The sequence below is a fragment of the Salmo trutta genome, chromosome 9, assembly GCF_901001165.1.
Source record: "Salmo trutta chromosome 9, fSalTru1.1, whole genome shotgun sequence".
Classification (NCBI taxonomy): domain Eukaryota; kingdom Metazoa; phylum Chordata; class Actinopteri; order Salmoniformes; family Salmonidae; genus Salmo; species Salmo trutta.
Genome location: NC_042965.1, coordinates 27,104,894 through 27,124,464, shown reverse-complemented (window position 1 = coordinate 27,124,464; position 19,571 = coordinate 27,104,894). Strand labels below are relative to the sequence as shown.

The window sequence follows — 19,571 nt, the reverse complement described above, 5'->3', positions numbered from 1 at the left end:
ATGGCAGGCATATTTGCCATTGGGCCAGAGGTGCAAAGACATTAGACAGCACTGTGTCACTGGGGCCTGGACTCCAACTCCAATGAGTCCTCAACTGCAGTGTCCTGTATACTCTGGCCTATCTGTTGGCGTTGAGGTCTATACAAAGATGAAATGGAACGATGTACAATACACACAGACACCATGTGACTAGTGTTAACAATCCACTGTAAAGCCAACTGACCATCTATGTTCCCTCTTCCTGGTTCAGATATAAAGGTAAATGGAACCCTATTCTCTAGTGCACTACTTTTGCTATGTAGGGAATAGGGTGCCATATCTGACGCAGATACTGTATAGTCTAGCGATGAACAAAGTCTGAGGTGTTGACTGTTCCCTCTTGGAGAGCTGGGTCTGAACTCACAACCGAAACAAAACCCGACCAAATCACCAAGCCCAGCGGAGTCCGGAAGCCCTCTGGCCCTGTCACGTCCTGACCATTGAAAGCTCTTATTTTCTATGATAGAGTAGGTCAGGGCGTGACTGGGGGTTAATCTAGTTTATATTTTCTATGTGGGGTTCTAGTTTAGTTTTTCTATGTTTGGGTGATTGGTATAATTCCCAATTAGAGGCAGCTAGTAATCGTTGTCTCTAATTGGGGGTCATACTTAATTCCACCTGTGGGTTATGGGATATTGTGTGTTTATGTGTAGTTTCATTGTCATCACGTTTCGGTTATTCTTTATTGTTTTTGTATTTTGCTTAGTTTCACTTTCTAATAAAAGATGTGGAACGCTACTCACGCTGCGCCTTGGTCCGATCATTCCAACGAACGTGACAGAATATCCCATCAAACCAGGACCAAGCAGCGTGACCAGGAGGAGCAGGGATCCTGGGCACAGGAGAGAAGGGAGTGGAGGACTTTATGGACATGGGAAGGAGATAATGGAGGACAGCGACGACGACAGGGTTCGCGGCTACAGAAAGCCCAAGGACAACCCCAAGTTTTTTTGGGGGGGGCACATGGAGTTGGCGACTGAGCAGAGGAAGGAGCCAGAGACTGTCAGGGAGGCAATGGTGAAGTTGGGAGAGAGTGAGATGAGAGAGATGTTGTGCAAGTGTGTTCTGCTCAACATCCGACCAGAGGATCCGATTAGCAGTCTGGTGCAACCTGTGCCGTTTCCACGTTTCTGGCCTCAAGGGCGCCTCTCCAGTCCGGTAAGTCATGTGTCTCCTCCTCGCACTCTCCCTGAAGTGCGTGTCCCCAGTCTGGTGCGTCCTGTGCCTGTTCTTTGCACTCTCGCTGAAGTGCGTGTCCCCAGTCCGGTACGTCCTGTGTCTGCTCCTCACACTCTCCCTGAAGTGCGTGTCCCCTGTCAGGTATGTCCTGTGCCTGCTCCCTGCACTCGTCCTGAGGTGCGTGTCTCCAGTCTGGCGCCACCTGTGCCGGCTCCACGCACTAGGCCTCCAGTGCGCATTCCCAGTCCAGTACGTCCTGTGCCTCCTCCTCGCACTCTTCCTGAAGTGCGTATCGTCAGTCAGGTACGTCCTGTGCCTGCTCCCCGCACTCGCCCTGAGGTGCGTGTTACCAGTCCGGCGCTACCTGTGCCGGCCCCACGCATCAGGCCTCCAGTGCGCCTTCCCGTTCCAGAGCTTCAGGCTACGGTCCCCAGTCCAGAGCTTCCGGTGACTGTCCCCAGTCCAGAGCTTCCGGCGATGGTCCCCAGTCTGGAACCTCCAACGACAGTCCACAGTCCGGAACCTCCGACAACAGTCCACAGTCTGGAGCCTCCAACGACAGTCCACAGTCCGGAACCTCCTGAGATGGTCCACGGCCCGGAACCTCCCGAGACGGTCCATGGCCCGGAACCTCCTGAGACGGTCCACAGTCCGGAATCTCCTGAGACGGTCCACGGTCCGGAACCTCCTGAGGCGGCCCACGGTTCGGAACCTCCTGAGACGGTCAACGGTTCGGGACCTCCAGCTCCAAGGCCAGTTTTCTTCTGCGTTGGTGCCCAGTCCAGGCACAGTGTTCAGCCTAGGTCCATGGCTGGATCCACAGGATGAGCGGGTTCTTCGTCCCACACCAGAGCCGCCTCCAATGCTGGCGGATCCACAGGATGAGAGGGTTCTTTGTCCTGCACCAGAGCCGCCACCGACACTAGACCCCCCCCAACCCTCCCTTTTTGTTTCAGGTTTTGCAGTTGGCGTCCGCACCTTTGGGGAGGGGGGGGGTACTGTCACGTCCTGACCATTGAAAGCTCTTATTTTCTATGATAGAGTAGGTCAGGGCGTGACTGGGGGTTAATCTAGTTTATATTTTCTATGTGGGGTTCTAGTTTATGTTTGGGTGATTGGTATGATTCTCAATTCGAGGCAGCTGGTAATTGTTGTCTCTAATTGGGGATCAAACTTAAGTAGAATTTTCCACCTGTGGGTTATGGGATATTGTGTGTTTATGTGTAGTTTCATTGTCGTCACGTTTCGGTTATTCTTTATTGTTTTTGTATTTTGCTTAGTTTCACTTTCTAATAAAAGATGTGGAACGCTACTCACGCTGCGCCTTGGTCCGATCATTCCAACGAACGTGACAGGCCCCCAGCAATTCAAACACGATCATGGGGCCTCCAAGTCTCATGACCAATCTCAAAACACCCTCCAATTGTGAAGTAATGTATTAGCCCTGGCTGTGGAGAGTGCTGCATAGCTGCTCAAAATGGTTTCATACATGTTTTATCAGGTGGGAAAAGCAGCTTGGACCGGTCCATTCATTCGCTGCCCATCTTATTAGTTTGGCACAGCGTTATTAGCTGCCATTGTGACGGAAGAAAGCCCCCGGGCCTGCCCCTCTGTACGATGCCTTTGGGGTGAATTCTGTGCCAGGAGCTTTTTGGAGGTATTAGAACACCATGAAAATACAATCCCAACCTTCAGCATTGAGGTTTCTCCCTGATAAACACAGGGGATTATCAGAACAAAACACAATGTCCTGCCTCATACATACCATTCTTTATACCATTCTATCCTATTAATTGTGTAGGAAAACATGTTTTTTTTTTTATACAGAGCCTTGGAATGTCGCTTATAGGCTGAAACACCAGAAACACATTATGGTATATATCTGCATAATACTGACATTGTTTCTAAGGTGGGAAATGCTGAATTGCTCAAGAAGAAAAAGTCTTTGTCTGCTGTAAAATGGCAGACCTTGTAATAATCCACTTTGCTGCGTTAGATACGCTGTTAAGCAATGTGTCAATTGATTCCCATCTGCTGATGGACTGTGTGTTGAAATAAATTGACCTTGCTAGACAATGAGTAAAATTGATGGAGCATTCATCTCCCACAGAACCTCTTAATGTTCAACCATACAATGAATTGAACAAAGCTGGATAAGGGATGAAGGGAATGAGGGAGGGATAGAAAAATTGAAGTTCTTTTTCCACAAAAGTCAGTAAATAAAAGCCCCCTCCCCTCTCCCTCGTAAAATCAATGTGCTGTAGCCTAACAGGTAGGGAGGGGGGTTAAGTTCATGCTGTTGACTGTCTGATTAGGATTAAAAGCACATGGCAGTAAAGTGAAGCACGCAGCAAACAGATGCTCCCTGTCGGGCCATCTTGGAATATGTGGCTCAATTACAGTCGGCCTAAATTGAAAGCGATAGTGATTTAAGTCTTCCCAATACACCATCTTTTCAAGGAGACCTTTTCAAGCGTCTGCCGTCCAGTGAGTCTGAGACAGAAAATCAGTATTGATTTTCAATAACATCACTTAATGACCTCACTGTGGTTTGATCTGGGCTGTCATTACGCTCTGATACCCAGGGACAGGATTGGTGTGACTCGTGGTCGGCGAGAGAGAGATGGAGGGGGGTTAGGGTGGAGGAGTGGGATTATCAGGGCTCGGAGGTGAGGCAGAGACAGACAGAGAGAGAGAGAGACAGAGAGATAGAGAGACAGACAGAGGAGAGAGACCCTCATTGATAGCGGGAGTGGATGTCTATGTGCACCCCTCTTGGACCGCTGCGGTGGATCTTCCAGGCTCATTAGCGAAACAGATGAGCGTGGGGAGAGGATGGGGGAGAGAGGGCAGGGGAGAGAAGGATGTGGGGGGTGGCGAGGCTCTCCTCTAACACCCACTGCCTCTCTCCCAGGCATTGCTCCTCTTAATGAGTCCAGACCGCAGGTCAATACTCCGCTCGTCCGTCAGTCAATAGCTGTTACCTGCAACACAAACACTTAAAACCTGCTTTCTTACAAAATCAATGTCCTATTAGTCCCACCCTCTATTGCCTCTCTTCCCAATCCCATCGATCCCCCAGGAGAGCTGTGAGAGATCTGCAGCTGATCCATGTGAGGTTACAGTCAACAGAATTACAACAGAACCCTTCTTGGCTCCATTCTATTTCTTTTATGATTTGTTAGCAATGTGCTAAATGAAATGAGCCAGCTAAGACACTGGCAGTATTTGCAAATCTATGAAAAATTGTTTCCTTTAGAGATTTGTGAATTATTGTTATATCACCATTCTACAATTAGGAGGGTGTTACAGCCAGTAACCCTGGTCTCAGAGAATGATCATACAGGTGAATAAAAAGCAACAAACTGCAGATATTAGGTCCAAACTTTATTCCGTACAATTTTAAATCATGAATGTTCGTTTTCATTTTTTTTGCACGCCTAAAACTCTACTTGTTTTGTATACAAGTCTAAAAAACAACAACTGCACAACACCACAACGGTCGACAGAGAAAGTCCTATTGTCGCCCAATCAAAAGTGTCTTCCTTTGCTGTCAATTCATTTTACTGGGACTGCATGTAAGCTTCTGGTACATTTTCTCTGTAACAGGGAAGTCTGTAGGTTTATAATGCCATGGCCATCATTGGAAAGAAAAACATGTTGAGTTATTCCAAGTTCCTCTCACTGAATCAACATTATCCAACAGTGTCCATTCCATTCCAGGTGGCTCTCCATCGGGGTGCTCAGCGCCTCTTTGCATAGATTGCAGATGATCATTCCAGCCCCCTTCTGATGCCCGCCCTCCTTCCCTCCCATTGGACAGGATCGTCTGTTACCATGGTTTCCAACCGGCAAGTGGTTCAGTTTTGATTTAATTTGTTTTTCTAGAAACATTTAAAAAGCCTAATAAATTTACATTGTAATTTTGCTGCAAGGAATATCAACAAGATATTTACATGAATTTTCTTTACAGAGACCGAACAAAGACCTCGTAATATATATTTGTCTGCATATCTCAAAGGCAAAGCAAATAAAACGCAAAAAATCTTTAATGTAATTTCGTACATTATCACTAATGAGTATTTCCAGGTACCATGAGGTTATATTACTGTTGTAAGGATAAAAAGTCCAGTCTGTACTGTGGAGCATCATCTTTGATATGTCTCACAATGGACTGGGATATTGAAAGTAAGAGACTAACGCACAAAATACAAATTCATAAAAATGATGTCTATACATGGAACGAGGATAGGAAATGTACAAACTCATTTTAATCAGAATCTCACTTTTCGCTCAAAATCGAAAAAGGTTTTAGATTAATATATTAATATCAAATTTTATGTCGGAAACAAACATACACATACTTTTTGATTCAAGTTCTTCTAACCAACATTCTCATCAGCCTGTCCATGTCAAATAAAATCATGGCATGTGCTTCTTCAACCTTACAAATCTTTCCTTTGTACAATCATACTGTTTCCTCGTTTACTAATGCTTTTCTCCATTGTAAAGCAGTGCATTTTGTTCTCTCTAGAAGGTTCCAAATTGGGGAGTGAGTGTTTTTAAGCATCCATGTCCTTTGTCTGTATGTAAAGCTACCGTGCCTCCACTTCTTTGGGGTTGCGGGAGGGGGAGTAATCTCGGGGGTCCTGGGTGGTGAGGGGGGTAGTCCTTCTGGGGGAGGCTGGTCTGGCGCTCCCCGCTGCCACTAGTGGAGGGGGGGCGCTAAGTGCAGCGGTGGGGGGCGTCCGGTTCAGCAGGCCATTGTGTCCAGTGGAGGGGCTGAGTCTGGGGTAGGGCATGCCGCCCAGGTGGGGCATGAAGGGGGGCATGTGTGGCAGGTGTCCCTCCATGGGGGACTGGTGCAGCTGGTGGAGCCGCGCTCGGTCCAGCTCCTCCCTCAGGTGCTGGCGCTCCCTCTCCTCTGCCTGTTGCCTCATCCTCTCGTGCTCTCGCCGTACCTCCAGCAGGTGCTCGTGGTGGGAGTAGTCGTGGGCCTCTCTCTCCCGGTAGGCCCGCTCCTGCTCGTATATGCTGGGGAAGCGCTGGGCCTGCTCCGCCCTCAGATGGAAGTCCATCCTGCGCTGCAGGTCCATGTTGCGGTAGGCCTCCCTCAGTGGGTCCCAGGGGAAGGCTTGGTGGGGCATCCGGTCCCTCCCTGCAGCAGCAGCCAGGGGGCTCACCCCCATAAATGGAGCCATGCGAGCCCGGTCTAGCACGTTGAGACTGCCCATCTGGTGCATGGCACTCATGGAGAGGGGCAAGGAGTGGGCCATGTGCACCCCGTGCAGGGAGCCGTGGGTGGGCATTTCACTGCAGCGTGGAGAGGGGGGCGGGGGCTGCTGGGACAGAGGAGGGTGGTGGTGGTGGTGGAGATGGTGACCAGGCTGGGGGGGTAGAAGGGGTAGAGGCTGAGGAGGAGGAGCAGGCTGAGGGGCAGGCTCGGAGCTCACCACCACCACATCCTGGTCCTCCTTGCGCTCCTCCTTGATCTTCATGTCGTTCTTCACCTTGTGTAGCAGCAGGTCCCCACCGGAGGCAGGACGAACCTCCTTCCTGTCCCTGTCCCCGTCCTTGAGTAGCGTGGGTGGGGGGCCACCAGCCATTTTCATGCCTGTCTCAGATAGGACAGCCTTGGAGTAGGGGGAGGGTGTGCGGTGGGCTGGTTTGATGGAGTCTTCTGTGGAGCGTCTGTCTCTGTCTGTCACCTCCTTCCCTCCTCCAGGGGAGCCGCTCTCCTTCACCTTGACCTCCCCCACTATGGCCACCTCTCGGTGGCGCTCCGGGAGCTCCTTCTCTGCCTCCCGTACCCGGTCCACGCTGCTGCTGTGGTGGCGACCCGAGTCGCTGGAGTTCTGGCTGTTAGAGCGGATCAGGCTGCTGATCTGGTAGCTGGTTGGGGCCGATGCAGGGGACGAACGGTTGGAGTGACGGTTACGGTCAATCAAATCTCTGAGGGGCACAAACAAAATAAAAATATGTATTTATCAGAAGGTTAGAATGGAGTTTTAATTGTTTATTTTTTTTTACTTTAGTTGGAAATACGTGTGCATGAAAATTAGCATTCAAATAACAAACACTTGAGTTACTTACAACTAATACAAGAGTTGTATTCATACAAACTACATACCTGTCTTTATCCTTATCCTCTTTGCTGATGGATGAATCCCTTTTCTCCCGTTCTCTCTCTCTCTCCCTCTCCCTCTCCCGTTCCCTCTCTCGTTCTCGTTCACGCTCGTGGCTGTTTGCTGAGTTGCTGCGCTCCGTGTCTGCAGACTTGGGCCACTGCGGAGGGGTGGGGAAGGAAGGTGGGGTCCGGTGGAGCCTGTTCCAGGTGTCATGGTGAGGGCTGCCAAAGCCTGGCAGGCCCCCTGGGCCCTCTTTATGGCCAAAGACACTGTTGGAGCCTTAAGGAGAGGCGACAGGGAGAAAAGAGTGTAAGCGAACCAAACTAAACTCCCTCCTGGACACACAACATAAGATGGAGAGACTGAAGACAAGAGGAAAGAAAGAAAGAAAAAGAAAATGAACACAATAGCAGCTTTGTCTTTGTCTTGAGAGTTCTGAGCGGTCTCTTGCTGCAAGCAGCTCTGCTTTACAAAGACTGGCCAGGTTAATGGCTTCCCCCTCTGCACTTCTAGCTGCTTGAAACACAGACCCTACTCTGCTTTGCTTCCCCATTCACTCCTCTCTCTCAGGGCCTTTTCACTGGAAAGGGGGCGGATGGGGGGGGACTCAATTACCCTCTGGGGTGAGGGTAGTGAAAAGCCGGGGAGACCTTAGCATTCCACAGGGTGTCTATTTCACTGAAATCCATTTTGCTACAGGGCAACTGATTTGGCAGAGGAGAATAAGAGAGAGAGAGAGAGAGAGGGAGAAAACCCGCCACAGTGGTGATGAGGGGGCTTTTAGAATAATTAATACATGAATAGCAACCTAACAGAAAGCCTGTGAGTGCTGTGTGCGTTGGCAGTGTTGCTGTCAGATTAAAGCCAAGCTACTGGGGAGGGGGGTGGACGGAGAGACAGAGAGAGAGCTGTGCTGCCTGCCTTTTTGTTCCTCCGTGTTAGTTTTATTTTGGCATTTGATGCAGAACTAAGTGCCTTGATTTCGTTCCTCCCTGGCCCACGGGGGGAGGGGCGGGGGGCTGGCGCTTACCAAGCGAGGGGTTGCCTAATCCTCCGAAGGCACTGGTTGAAAGGTTGCCGAGGCCGCCAAAGGTACTGGAGCGACTGAAAGGATCTGTAAAATGCCAAACAGGGATTAGCTGAGCTGGCTGGAGGAGCCCAACCACTCATTCCACTCTGCTTTTCTCTTACAAGCGGAGCTGTGGGTTTTCTAGCGCTGCTATCCTGCTTCCACTAATCCTACTGTATGTAGCTAGCTAGCGAGGCTTGCTGCCTGCTCTGGCCACACTGGATTTACTCCCACACTGTCCGTAATGGAGCGGAGCCTTTAATCTCTAACCCTGATTCTAGGGAAGCACTGCCTGATGGGAGACTGAGTATGATGGGGTCTAGGTTGGAGCTGGACTACAATCGGACAGGGGATTTGGAGGTCTCCAGCAGTCAGGCACACAGCTGCTTTAATGGAGAATGTTTGTTGAGTAGGCTTTAGAGATGCTTCAGTGTTTCACACTTCCATTTGAACCTGCACACTCTGAGAAAACATGTGCTACCTAGAACCATAGGGATCTTCGGCTGTATGTTTCCAGGTTAAAGGTTTCTTTGAGGGTTCTTCTTTGGGGGAAAATGTTCTACCTGGATACAAAAATGGTTCCAGATGAAGAAACCTTTATCATTCTACGTAGCACCTTTTCTACTACGAGTGTCTTAGTTAAACCTGGTCACAGTTTACATAGAACTCAAAATGGAAAGGTATGCATACCTACCTGAATCAGGACACAACATTATCAAGATTTCAAGATTGGCATTTTCCAATATGGCTTCTTACTCAGAGATTATATCAATGATGAATGATCCTTTAATCCAGTTCTGAAAGACTTCCACTATGTGGTGAATGATCCTTTAATCTAGTTCTGAAAGACTTCCACTATGTGGTGAATGATCCTTTAATCTAGTTCTGAAAGACTTCCACTATGTGGTGAATGATCCTTTAATCTAGTTCTGAAAGACTTCCACTATGTGGTGAATGATCCTTTAATCTAGTTCTGAAAGACTTCCACTATGTGGTGAATGCAATGCAACAGTTTGTCAATATATCAGCAAACAACAGCTAGAAAGTCACACTTGAATTAGTTCTTTGGGCAGGAATTTCACCCAAAATCTTTGAGGAGTGTCATAATTCCTCAACGTTTCTCCCCTGTGCACCAAGTGTTTATAAACTCAAATTGGATTGACTCAAGAGCTTATCCCGTGAAATCACCTTGCTGCACTGAAGCCTAACAACATATTTGATGGGAAATACAGAATAATACAAAAACCTTCATTACTCTGTCTGTGAAAGAGACGAGCAGAATTGGAAGAGGCCATAAAAAGAAGCCTCAAGGTAAAATGGCATATTTGCTGAGGCCATCTGCCTAAGTCCAAGGCAATATGAAATGTTGTGCAGTAAAAAACCTTCCCTTGAACAAAGGGGCTGGAAAATAAAGTCAGGAAATGAGAAAAACTACCTTAACAAGCCCAGAATGGCCTTCCTTCCACATCAGTACAGGCAGGAGGGTAACTCCAGGGTATCTTTTATGAATCACAGCGATAGATTTCATGAGGTCTCTCTACACAGCACTAAACTTAAACTCAGTGTGAGAGATAGAGCAGAATGACTTCACTAGCCAGAACCTCTATTTCCCTATTATAACCTTATTTTCCACACAACAAATGTGACTGTAGTAGTATTCTCAATATGAGTGCAACAAAGAGAGAGAAAGTGAAAAAGGAAAAATTGGGATGTAAAATGTGGTGCTATTTCCACTTACCTGCCAAGTGGCTGGGAGGCAGGAAGCCGCTGTGGTGGGGGGAGGGGCCGTACGGGGAGGCGGCTGGATGGCCAGAACCTACAGGAGGAGAGAGAGAGGACAGTTGAAAAAGAAAAGGGGAGCCGTACACTCTAGGAGCTCAGATGCAATCATTTAATAACCTATTAACAGACAAGCTGTCTTCATCAGGGTATAATGACAAACACTGCAGGTCACTAGTTTATGTAGTGTCAAAGAACACACACAGGTGTCTGTAATCATGGCTGGGTGTGGCTTGATATCATTGGTTAATTTACAGATATAAATATAAATAGAACATATAAAAAACATAAATGGATAGCATACAATCATAGATTCAATTTGGCTACATAAGCCTACAAACATTTACAATGAATAGAAAAATCACAATAATCACAAGAATGGCTTCAGATCAAAGTCTACGTTGAGACCGAAGGGAGCAAAGATCTTTAAATGAAAGCTCCAGACAGCCTCTCGTTTAAACAATAAATTGTCGAGGTCTCCCCCTCTCCTAGAGAAGGTGATGAGTTCGATGCCGATATAACGGAAGGACGAAATCGAGCAGTTTGCTTCCAGAGAGAGTGGACCGACCATGTCATCTCAGAGTCTCCACTCAGATAGTGGCGTCAGTAGTCATCTGTCATAACCTCTAACTAGGCATCCAAAAAGGACAAACTACCAAAAATACAGTGAAGGATATCTGATGTTTCATAGGGTTAACAGTGGTTGGCTGAGAAAGGCTTGATAGCAATTAGCATAATATTCAATAGTCTCACGTGTGTGTGGATGTGTGTGTGCGCTCGTACGGTTATATGCATTTAGGATGGGGGGGGCTTTTTTATGAACAGACGTTGACCTCTGTTACAAAACGTTCTTCACCCATATTTCATGAATGGTTCATGAACGAGCCAATTACAAGCCAATTCAGGACACAATACTGTATAATTACAAGCGAAAGGGCATCCGCCTCCATGTTGCCTTCAAGGCAGGTTCTACTAGTCAATTATCACAAATTTGCGTGTTCCAAATGGCACCCTATTCCCGACATAGTGCACTATGTCGGGAATAGGTTGCCATTTGGGATGCACCCATAGAGAAGCATCCATATTCATGGACACATCACATGTCTAGGACAACATTTACAACAACAGCACTTCAACTAGGGCAGGTAAAGAAGAATAGAACACAGCTGAACACTAATACACCGTGTGTCATTACCAGTGTGAAGAAATGTGACAGATAACCAGGAAGTAAACAACTGTCTATATGCATAGAGTTACACTCTTTTTGGACAACAGTAGGCCTACTCAGAATTTAACCTGAAGCTCTGAAAGGTACTATGGGCTTTGGTAGATTTGGTATGGCGTCCACATCACCAGAATTGTGGGGTTGTTGGCAGTAGGGGTGGTATTCTGACTTGAGAGCCGGACTTTCGTCTCTCATTCATAGATGTCAATGGGAGACGAAAATGAAGCGTTCAAATCTGAAACTATAATATCCCTAAAGACCCTGTGACATGTCCCTCTGTGCTGGGTAGAGGACCATGAGCCCTGTGCTGGGTAGAGGACCATGAGCCCTGTGCTGGGTAGAGGACCATGAGCCCTGTGCTGGGTAGAGGACCATGAGCTCTGTACTGACCTGTGGAGGAGAACATGGGTCGTGCCAGGTCGTGGGTGTAGGGAAACCCAGGAAACACCCCTGGGGCAGGGGGACGACTGAACAGATCCAGCTTCCCATTCATGTCCAGTTTGTGAGGGTCCACCTGCATCTGCTGTTAGAGAGAAGGGGTGAGAAGGGGCAGCGAGAGAGAAAGAGAAAGAGAGAGAGAGAGCGAGAACATGAGGGAGATGAAGATAAAAGGGAAAGAAAAGGTAGAGGATGAGAAAGAAAAGAAAGAGTGGCACTGTCAGTGTTTGCAAATGTAATAATTAACAATAATTGACGCCAGTCATTTCATAGTTCAAGGAGGGAATTGTAATCTGCTATAATCAGTGATATAATCACTGTGTGAGATCAGAGAGGAGGGACAACATACAGTACATAATGCCTCTACATGCCCAACACATACCCACTGTGTCATAACAACATCAGGGTAAGCTGATTAGGCCCACTAAACCCCATGAGGACGGGGTGCCTATGACAGTGACACCATGACAGAGACAAGAAGAGTCTTCCAAATTACAACCAAAATGGCCGCTACCTAAGTAGGCATAGAAAGAGAGGAATCCTTGGGAAAATAAAACATTTGGCAGAGGATTAGGCACATCCCTCCTTCCCCTCCCTTGGCCTCCTTCTGCCTAACACACACACACACACCACACACACAGCTCGCTCACCTTCATCTTCTGCTGATGGTGGTAAATCTGCCAGGCGATCTGCACGTGCACTGCACACCACTTGCCAGGTTTCTGGAAGTTAACAAATGACTCTAGGTTCAACCCAACATCTTAATGCCATGACACGATGATACTGTAGAATTTACTCAACTTTATGACATGTTGGTACTTGGTACTGCAGTAAATTTGACAGTGCATGGAAGACAAATGAATTCATGGCTTACTCTAACTGCTGTCCTGAAAGGATCCGATACCTGTGTTGTTGGAAGATGAAAACATGAACCATAATGAACCCACAGCCACAATCATCTATACTTCCTTCATCTCCATTGTAAAGCATCAAGCATGGGCTTGGTGTTTTCGAGGGACAGTGACAGTAGGCTACGTACCCGTGGGTCCTTCTGTAGGAGTGTGTGAGGTACTGCCCCCGAACGGGATGCTACGTCTATGGGGTTAGAGGACTAAAAGAGAGGATAGATAAAGAAGAGAGAAAGACAGAGGCAGAGTGTTACAAATGAAGATGGTGGAAAAAGCGACTTTGCACAGAATGACAACACCAACAATAGACACACTCCAAAACACTGCCTCTTCTGCATTGACTCACACCAAGAGACCCTTCAAAGCAAGCAACTGTATGTGACGTGCACTCCTAGGAGGTCTCCAGTACAGAATCAACAAGATGGCAAATTATAGATCTCTGTCTTTGAGGTCTAGAAGAACCAGAATGCCTAGATATTAATCCATCCCAGAGTACTAGGTGATCCCAGGTGATCCCTTGACCCTCCATCTTCCAACCCCTCTCCTGATTCTCAGTGGTGCCCAGCGTTTGGCTGTAGGTGGTGAATGGAGGGATGGAGGGGGCTAACTGTACTGTACTCTATAACCATCTGGAGGCAGGAAACAAAATACCTCCATTATAGAGCCTGTAGGGAATAAAACCAGAGGATTTAGGCCAGCTTTGATTGGTGGCTTACAACAGGGTCAGAGCCTATTGGGCGCCTGCCAGGTCCCGATCGTCGCACACCACCACGCACACACATGCACATATACACACACACACACACACATATATACACATAAACACACACACACACACACACACACACACACACACACACACACACACACACACACACACACACATATATACACATATACACACACACACACACACACACACACACACACACACACATATACACACACGGCTGCTTATCTCCCCCTGCACTGTGCGGCGCGGCACAGTGGCTGGCGGCTCAGGCCCGCCAGCTTAAAGACAGGCCTTGTTTGCATAGTCTATTATAGGGAAAAAAGAAGCAGGAGCAGATTTGTCAGGCTGGTTCACTTGAAACGCAGCTGCCTGCTGCCCTGTATACAGACTGTAAAGGAAGGCTTTGGTGGTATTCAGGTCCCCTAATTCTAGCCTCATTCTTGGGTGAGATGATGAGTAGAATGCTGAGTTGCCAGTGCGGGTGTGTTTGTGAAAAAAATGCATGTGTGTATGTGGTGTTTTTGTATTGTGTGAGTGAATGAGTGAGTGAGTGTATGTGCATGCGTGCATGTGTACTGTGTGCATGTGTGTTTGTGTGCGTGTGCACAATGCATATGTGTGTGTGTGTGTGTGTGTGTGTGCAGGTCTGTGGGGCTAACCTTGGGCTGGAAGGCTCCTTGCAGTGAGCTGAAGGGTCCTGAGTGTGGGAGCAGCGGGGGCATGCCTGGCATTGTGGGGGGGTAGGAGGGGAAGAACTGCATGGAGGAGAGGAGACACACAACCACTTCTTAAAACAGATTACAACAAGACGCATAGAGACAACACTCACACATACTTAAACACGTGTAGAAGAATAAATTGATATTTTCTTTCTCCAAATTTCAAATATCTAACCACAGTAAATATTTGACAGAAAACATGCTAAAAGCATGGTGATGGAAGTTGAAAGGAAATAAATAGTTTACTTACATTTGAATGTCTAATGAATGGATTGTCCAGTTTTGGAGCGTATTTGTCGAACTGGAAAAAAAGATGGGAAAGCAGAGTAATACGTCAGTGATGCCAAACTGACCAATAACAATAACAGGAACTCTGCATCTATGAACTAAAGACCATCCAAGGAATACAAGAAAATCCCATTACACCTATTCAGTGACAGAACAAAACAGGAGAGAGGAAGTTCAGTACAACATCAGTTAGATCAAAAGCCCAGGAAGTCTGACAGCAGCTGGCTTAAAGGAAACACTGAGCATTCTGGGGTCATGTTTTGTTTTTCTTTAGCGTGCGGCTGGCCAGCCAGACTGCAGATTGAGATTAAGTTAAATCATCAACGATATGACTAATCAAATGGACTGCCAATATTAGGGATTTTCCAATTTGTCTGCAGCACAGAAAAACAGCCATTGAGTTAGGCCTAGAGACAGTACTATGCTTGGGCGTGGGGAGCTCTCTTTACCTTACTTAAAGGCCCCAGTGTGAAACGAGAAGATTGAGTTATGTTTCTTATTAGGTGGAAAATTTGGAGATGTGAAACTAATTGGCTGTGACAGATGTAGGGTTTTACAATGATCTCTGTTATGGAAACGGAGCACAAAGAGACACATACATACTATAGGGGGGTTGCCATTTTAGTGTGTGTGACGACTCAGATGGAGAACGAAATCTCAGAGACATTACAATTTTCTATGTGTAACATCATATAACTGTGGGTATACGAACAGTCAGTCTTTGATAGGTTAAATTAAATTGGTTCGACTACATTTTCAAGAGAGCTCATTTTAAACATGTACAGCATGAGACTGAAATAACTTTGAAAGACTCAAATGGTTTAATATAATGAAACATTTTCCGAAGCATACTAATAGAATAATAACATTAGGATTTCAACAGAAAGACTATAGCCTCATATACAGTATCTGGTCATGAGGCCAAGCCATGGGAATCTAGTTTACATATGACAGTTAGTGAGAGAGAGAGCGAGAGAGACACAGAGAGAGAGAGAATTCCCATGTATGAATGGGGACTTTGTGTGACTGCATGTAAGCCAAGATTGCTCCTCTATTTTGAAACCTGCTAATTTCAATTGACAGTAACTTATTCCTATTCTATAAATAGACAAACCATTTGCAGGTACTTTTGTGAGTGTTTTTACAAACCGCCGCTGGTTTGGGTTTTCATAAAAAAGGGAAAATGAGATGCACATGAATCAGTTAATTCTATGTGTGTGTGTGTGTGTGTGTGTGTGTGTGTGTGTGTGTGTGTGTGTGTCTCCCTCCTGCGACATGGGCGGGAAAGGAGGCGGTTTTCTCGCTCAACACTAGCCATAGCTCCTCTGACTGGGCCTGGGCCTCCCAGCGAAGCGGGGCCATTCAACATCCGCCACAGAGAACGGTCACAGCGGCGGATTTGTGTTTGTGGGCGATAATTGTTCCAAATCAAACACAGACACCCTATTGAGTGGAAACGCTGAGGCAGCTTCCGAGCTCATTAAACCAGTCCGCTCACCTTCTCCCTCTGTACCCTCTCGTTTCCTTCTTATGCAAAGGCCTGTTTTATGTTTTACACTGGGGGAGTAATACTCGCTAGTGGCTTTATGGCTGTCTATAAAACTCATGCTTTATAATTTACAGGGCCTGTCAGAGGTTTATTGTAAACAGCTTTGGATAATTAAGGCTCGGTATTTCATCTTTAAACAATTAATGATATTCTTTTTCCCTAAGAAGACAGAGGGGAAAATAAACACTCAGTGTTTCCATTTGGCAGGGCCAGCTGCTTGATGGCGTTGAACAATAAACCAATACAGAGGATTCAGAATTTCATTCATTACAGCTATTAGCCAAGGGCCGTTACATAGTTGAAATGACATGGAGTGCTCACAGTGAGCACAGCTGGACCGATCCAACTGCACACATCATGACAAACACTAAAAAACAACCACAACATTACTCCTGTCTCTCTAAACAAGCAGTAAAATGAAAGTGAAACAGCAATGTTGCTGGAGGGAGGAGAGGAGAGAAAAAAACTACACGGGTTAAGTAAAAACACAGTCTCAATAAAACAGAATACATTAACAGTCTTAAATCCCATTGTAACAACAACGCATCAGCCACAACATACAGATGTGAGTGCACAAAGCCATACAGAATTAGCAAGATGAGGAAATAACTCTGTCTCTTTTCATCTTCAAACAGAGTGCATATAAAGAATGCCTGGCTGCCATATAGAGGAATGAAGGGATCAGCTGCAGACAGAAGATAACAGCAGCACACATGCTTTTTGACTGAGAGATTCAAAATCTAAACTAAACAGTCTCCCTGACTGCTTATCAGATAGCTGTACACTGTATGTACATAAGCTAAGCCCTTTTCCTGGCGTTTCTAACATACAGGGATCATGTTAGATTCCACAAAGCAAAGCAGCAAAGCCCCATGCTCTAAATGGACCCTAGCCTCTTAATTAGGGGTCATGACATGATAGATTATATCTATTACACTAATGCTGAAAGGGCATAAATGGGAGTCGTGTCTGAATGGTTTTCTCAGATTGCTATTGCTTTCCAAATGATGGATGAATACTCCTAACTTTTCCAGTGAACATTTTTACGATTTAGAGCTGCCAATGTTTTGCCCCTGGCTGACTCGATGGCTGACTCGATGGCTGACTCGATGGCTGACTCGATGACGGTTAAAAAGGCACTGAAGCTATTATACATGATCAAAACAGTCCGAATGACGTCACTCCCTTTCATCTGGAATGAAGTCATTGAGTGTAACCACAGGCTTTGAATGTGTCATTACGGAGCATTAGCCCCCAGTGCATGGCAGTCACACCACACATCTGTTGGAAGGCCCTTTTGTTTCTGGTGCATGGCAGAGAAATCAGAACATTCAAAAACATTTCAAACACATCCATATGAAAACAATAAAAACACTCCCTTCAATCGGTCTCCTTTGTTCCAGGGCAAAAAATGGCATGTTCATCGAGAGAAGGATGAATACATTGAATCAACTGTACTGACGTACAGGCTTCCCTTGTGTTGTAAAGGAAAGGGGCATATAGTGAGCCTTTGTGCATGCACATGTAAAACCCTGGTCCCAAAGCATAATGTCTATTATTATATACTGTAGTATTATATGCAGCAGGCGCCTGTGTTATGTCTGGTTTCAGCATTGAGGATGAACCACTACAAACATATGTACTGTGGCGGGGAGATGACGGGTTAGTTGGAGCCTTATTATGGGGCTCTAGTGATGACTAGAGGTGCCCCTGCCTCCTGTTCCTCAACTCTCTGTAAAAACGCACTGTTACAGTGTCCCTGTGACAATATGCAAAAGACCAAGAGACCCAACCAGCAGAGGGGGGAATGGATAGCAAATGTTTGGGTGGGGAAGAAGGGCAGGCTCTGGCCCTATCGGTTGGGAGGAGGGTGAGCGTTTGGCGATTGGGGTGACTAGGACGAGGAAGAGGAGGGGGGTTGAAGTACTATATGGGAGCTTTACTTATCCTCACATTTCTGGCTGGGGTACGCACCATGGGGGGTGCGGTGGGCGGAGGAATGATGGTGGCCTGGGGCAGACTGGGCGGGAAGGGCGTGAAGGTGTGCTGGTGGGTGTGTTGGTGCTGATGCATGTGCTGGTGTTGGTGAAACTCTCCCCTCAGGAGTGACACAGGGGCCAGCGGGGACCCCGTGGAGGACGGCCCCCGGCTCCGCCCCTCTGAACTCTGAACCAGGAAGCGGTTGTTCAGCTCCTGCCGCAGGAGGTCATGCTCTGCAAGAAAGGAGAGCGAGAAAAGGGGGAAAAAGGGAGACACAAGAAAGGCACGGACGCCAGTCAGTTTTAACAACGGGGTAGAAGAGAAGAAAGAATAGTCACCTGGCATTCTCTGTTTCTCCAGCTCATGCTGTGAGGGTTTTCTACGTGAGGACTCATTGGGGGTGGTAAGAGAGTTGCCTGTGACAATGTGCCAATCAGAATCCCCGAATGAGGCTGGCAATACATGATTGGTTGGTTGAATGATATCAACAGGCTGGTATCTAAAGACAAGAGAGAACCAAGAGTCACCTCAGCAGAAAACACAGCAGACTCCCTCCACTAATGCTACATATCCTAGCTACTACTATTACCTTAAATGTCTATTACCAGCGCTTAACTTGGGCAGAAGCTCACCGGAGCTGAGTACCGGCATCTCAAATGTTCTACTGCTTGAGCTCCTGTTCCTCTTATAGAATATTACTTAAAAAGTATTATGGAGCTCCTGCACCTAAATATAAACAGTACCGGCACCTATTTCAGTTCAGTCCAAGTCAAGCACTGTGTATTATAGTACAATACACACTAAAAGAGTATCAATAAAGAATAATTGACAACAATCATTTCTCTTATACAGATACAATTCTGCTACATTTTACATATTACAAAAATATGAAAATATTACAAGATTAACATAATAGTAGAACTAAAAGTCAGCTTCAATATGAACATCTTACGTCTTATCTAACATGACCTTCCTCTGACTTGCCATAAAAGAACAGTTAGCTGACAGCATGCAGTGTTACGGACGAGAAAATATCCTCTGGCATTTCACTTAAAGCTATTCTTCAGCCCAGATTACTCAAATCAAATCACATTTTATTGGTCACATACACAAGGTTAGCAGATGTTAATGCGAGTGTAGCGAAATGCTTGTGCTTCTAGTTCTGACTATGCAGTAAAATCTAACAAGTATTCTAACAAAGTCACAACAACTACCTTATACACAAATGTAAAGGGATGAATACGAATATGTATATATAAATATATGGATGAGCGATGGCTGTGTGGCATAGGCAGATGCAGTAGATGGTGTAGAATACAGTATATACATGAGATGAGTAATGTAGGATGTAAACATTATTAAAGTGGCGTTATTAAAAGTGACTAGTGATACCTTTATTAAGTCCGTTTATTTAAGTGGCCAGAGATTTGAGTCTGTATGATGGCAGCAGCCTCTCTATGTTAGTGATGGCTGTTTAACAGTCTGATGGCCTTGAGATAGAAGCTGTTTCAGTCTCTCGGTCCCAGCTTTGATGCAC

At 46.3% G+C, this 19,571-nt stretch overlaps 1 protein-coding gene across 5 annotated transcripts in view; it reads right to left on the bottom strand.

The window, feature by feature from the left end:
- Positions 1-4,592: 4,592 nt before the first annotated feature.
- Positions 4,593-19,571, bottom strand: part of fbrsl1 (fibrosin-like 1) — a 139,184-nt gene continuing 124,205 nt past the window's right edge. For 2 of the 5 annotated variants that reach the window (XM_029763300.1, XM_029763299.1), the window contains exons 5-15: positions 18,008-18,267; positions 14,468-14,518; positions 14,158-14,253; positions 12,897-12,968; positions 12,732-12,761; positions 12,508-12,579; positions 11,810-11,942; positions 10,154-10,231; positions 8,377-8,460; positions 7,349-7,625; positions 4,593-7,170 (exon numbers count right to left, since the gene is read on the bottom strand). In XM_029763300.1, the coding sequence (XP_029619160.1) occupies positions 5,814-7,170; positions 7,349-7,625; positions 8,377-8,460; positions 10,154-10,231; positions 11,810-11,942; positions 12,508-12,579; positions 12,732-12,761; positions 12,897-12,968; positions 14,158-14,253; positions 14,468-14,518; positions 18,008-18,267 (2,510 nt within the window). In that variant the 3' untranslated portion in view covers positions 4,593-5,813. Of the gene's footprint in view, positions 7,171-7,348; positions 7,626-8,376; positions 8,461-10,153; positions 10,232-11,809; positions 11,943-12,507; positions 12,580-12,731; positions 12,762-12,896; positions 12,969-14,157; positions 14,254-14,467; positions 14,519-18,007; positions 18,268-18,372; positions 18,534-19,571 lie in introns of all 5 variants that reach the window. The other 3 variants (XM_029763301.1, XM_029763303.1, XM_029763302.1) reach the window with 3 other exon arrangements.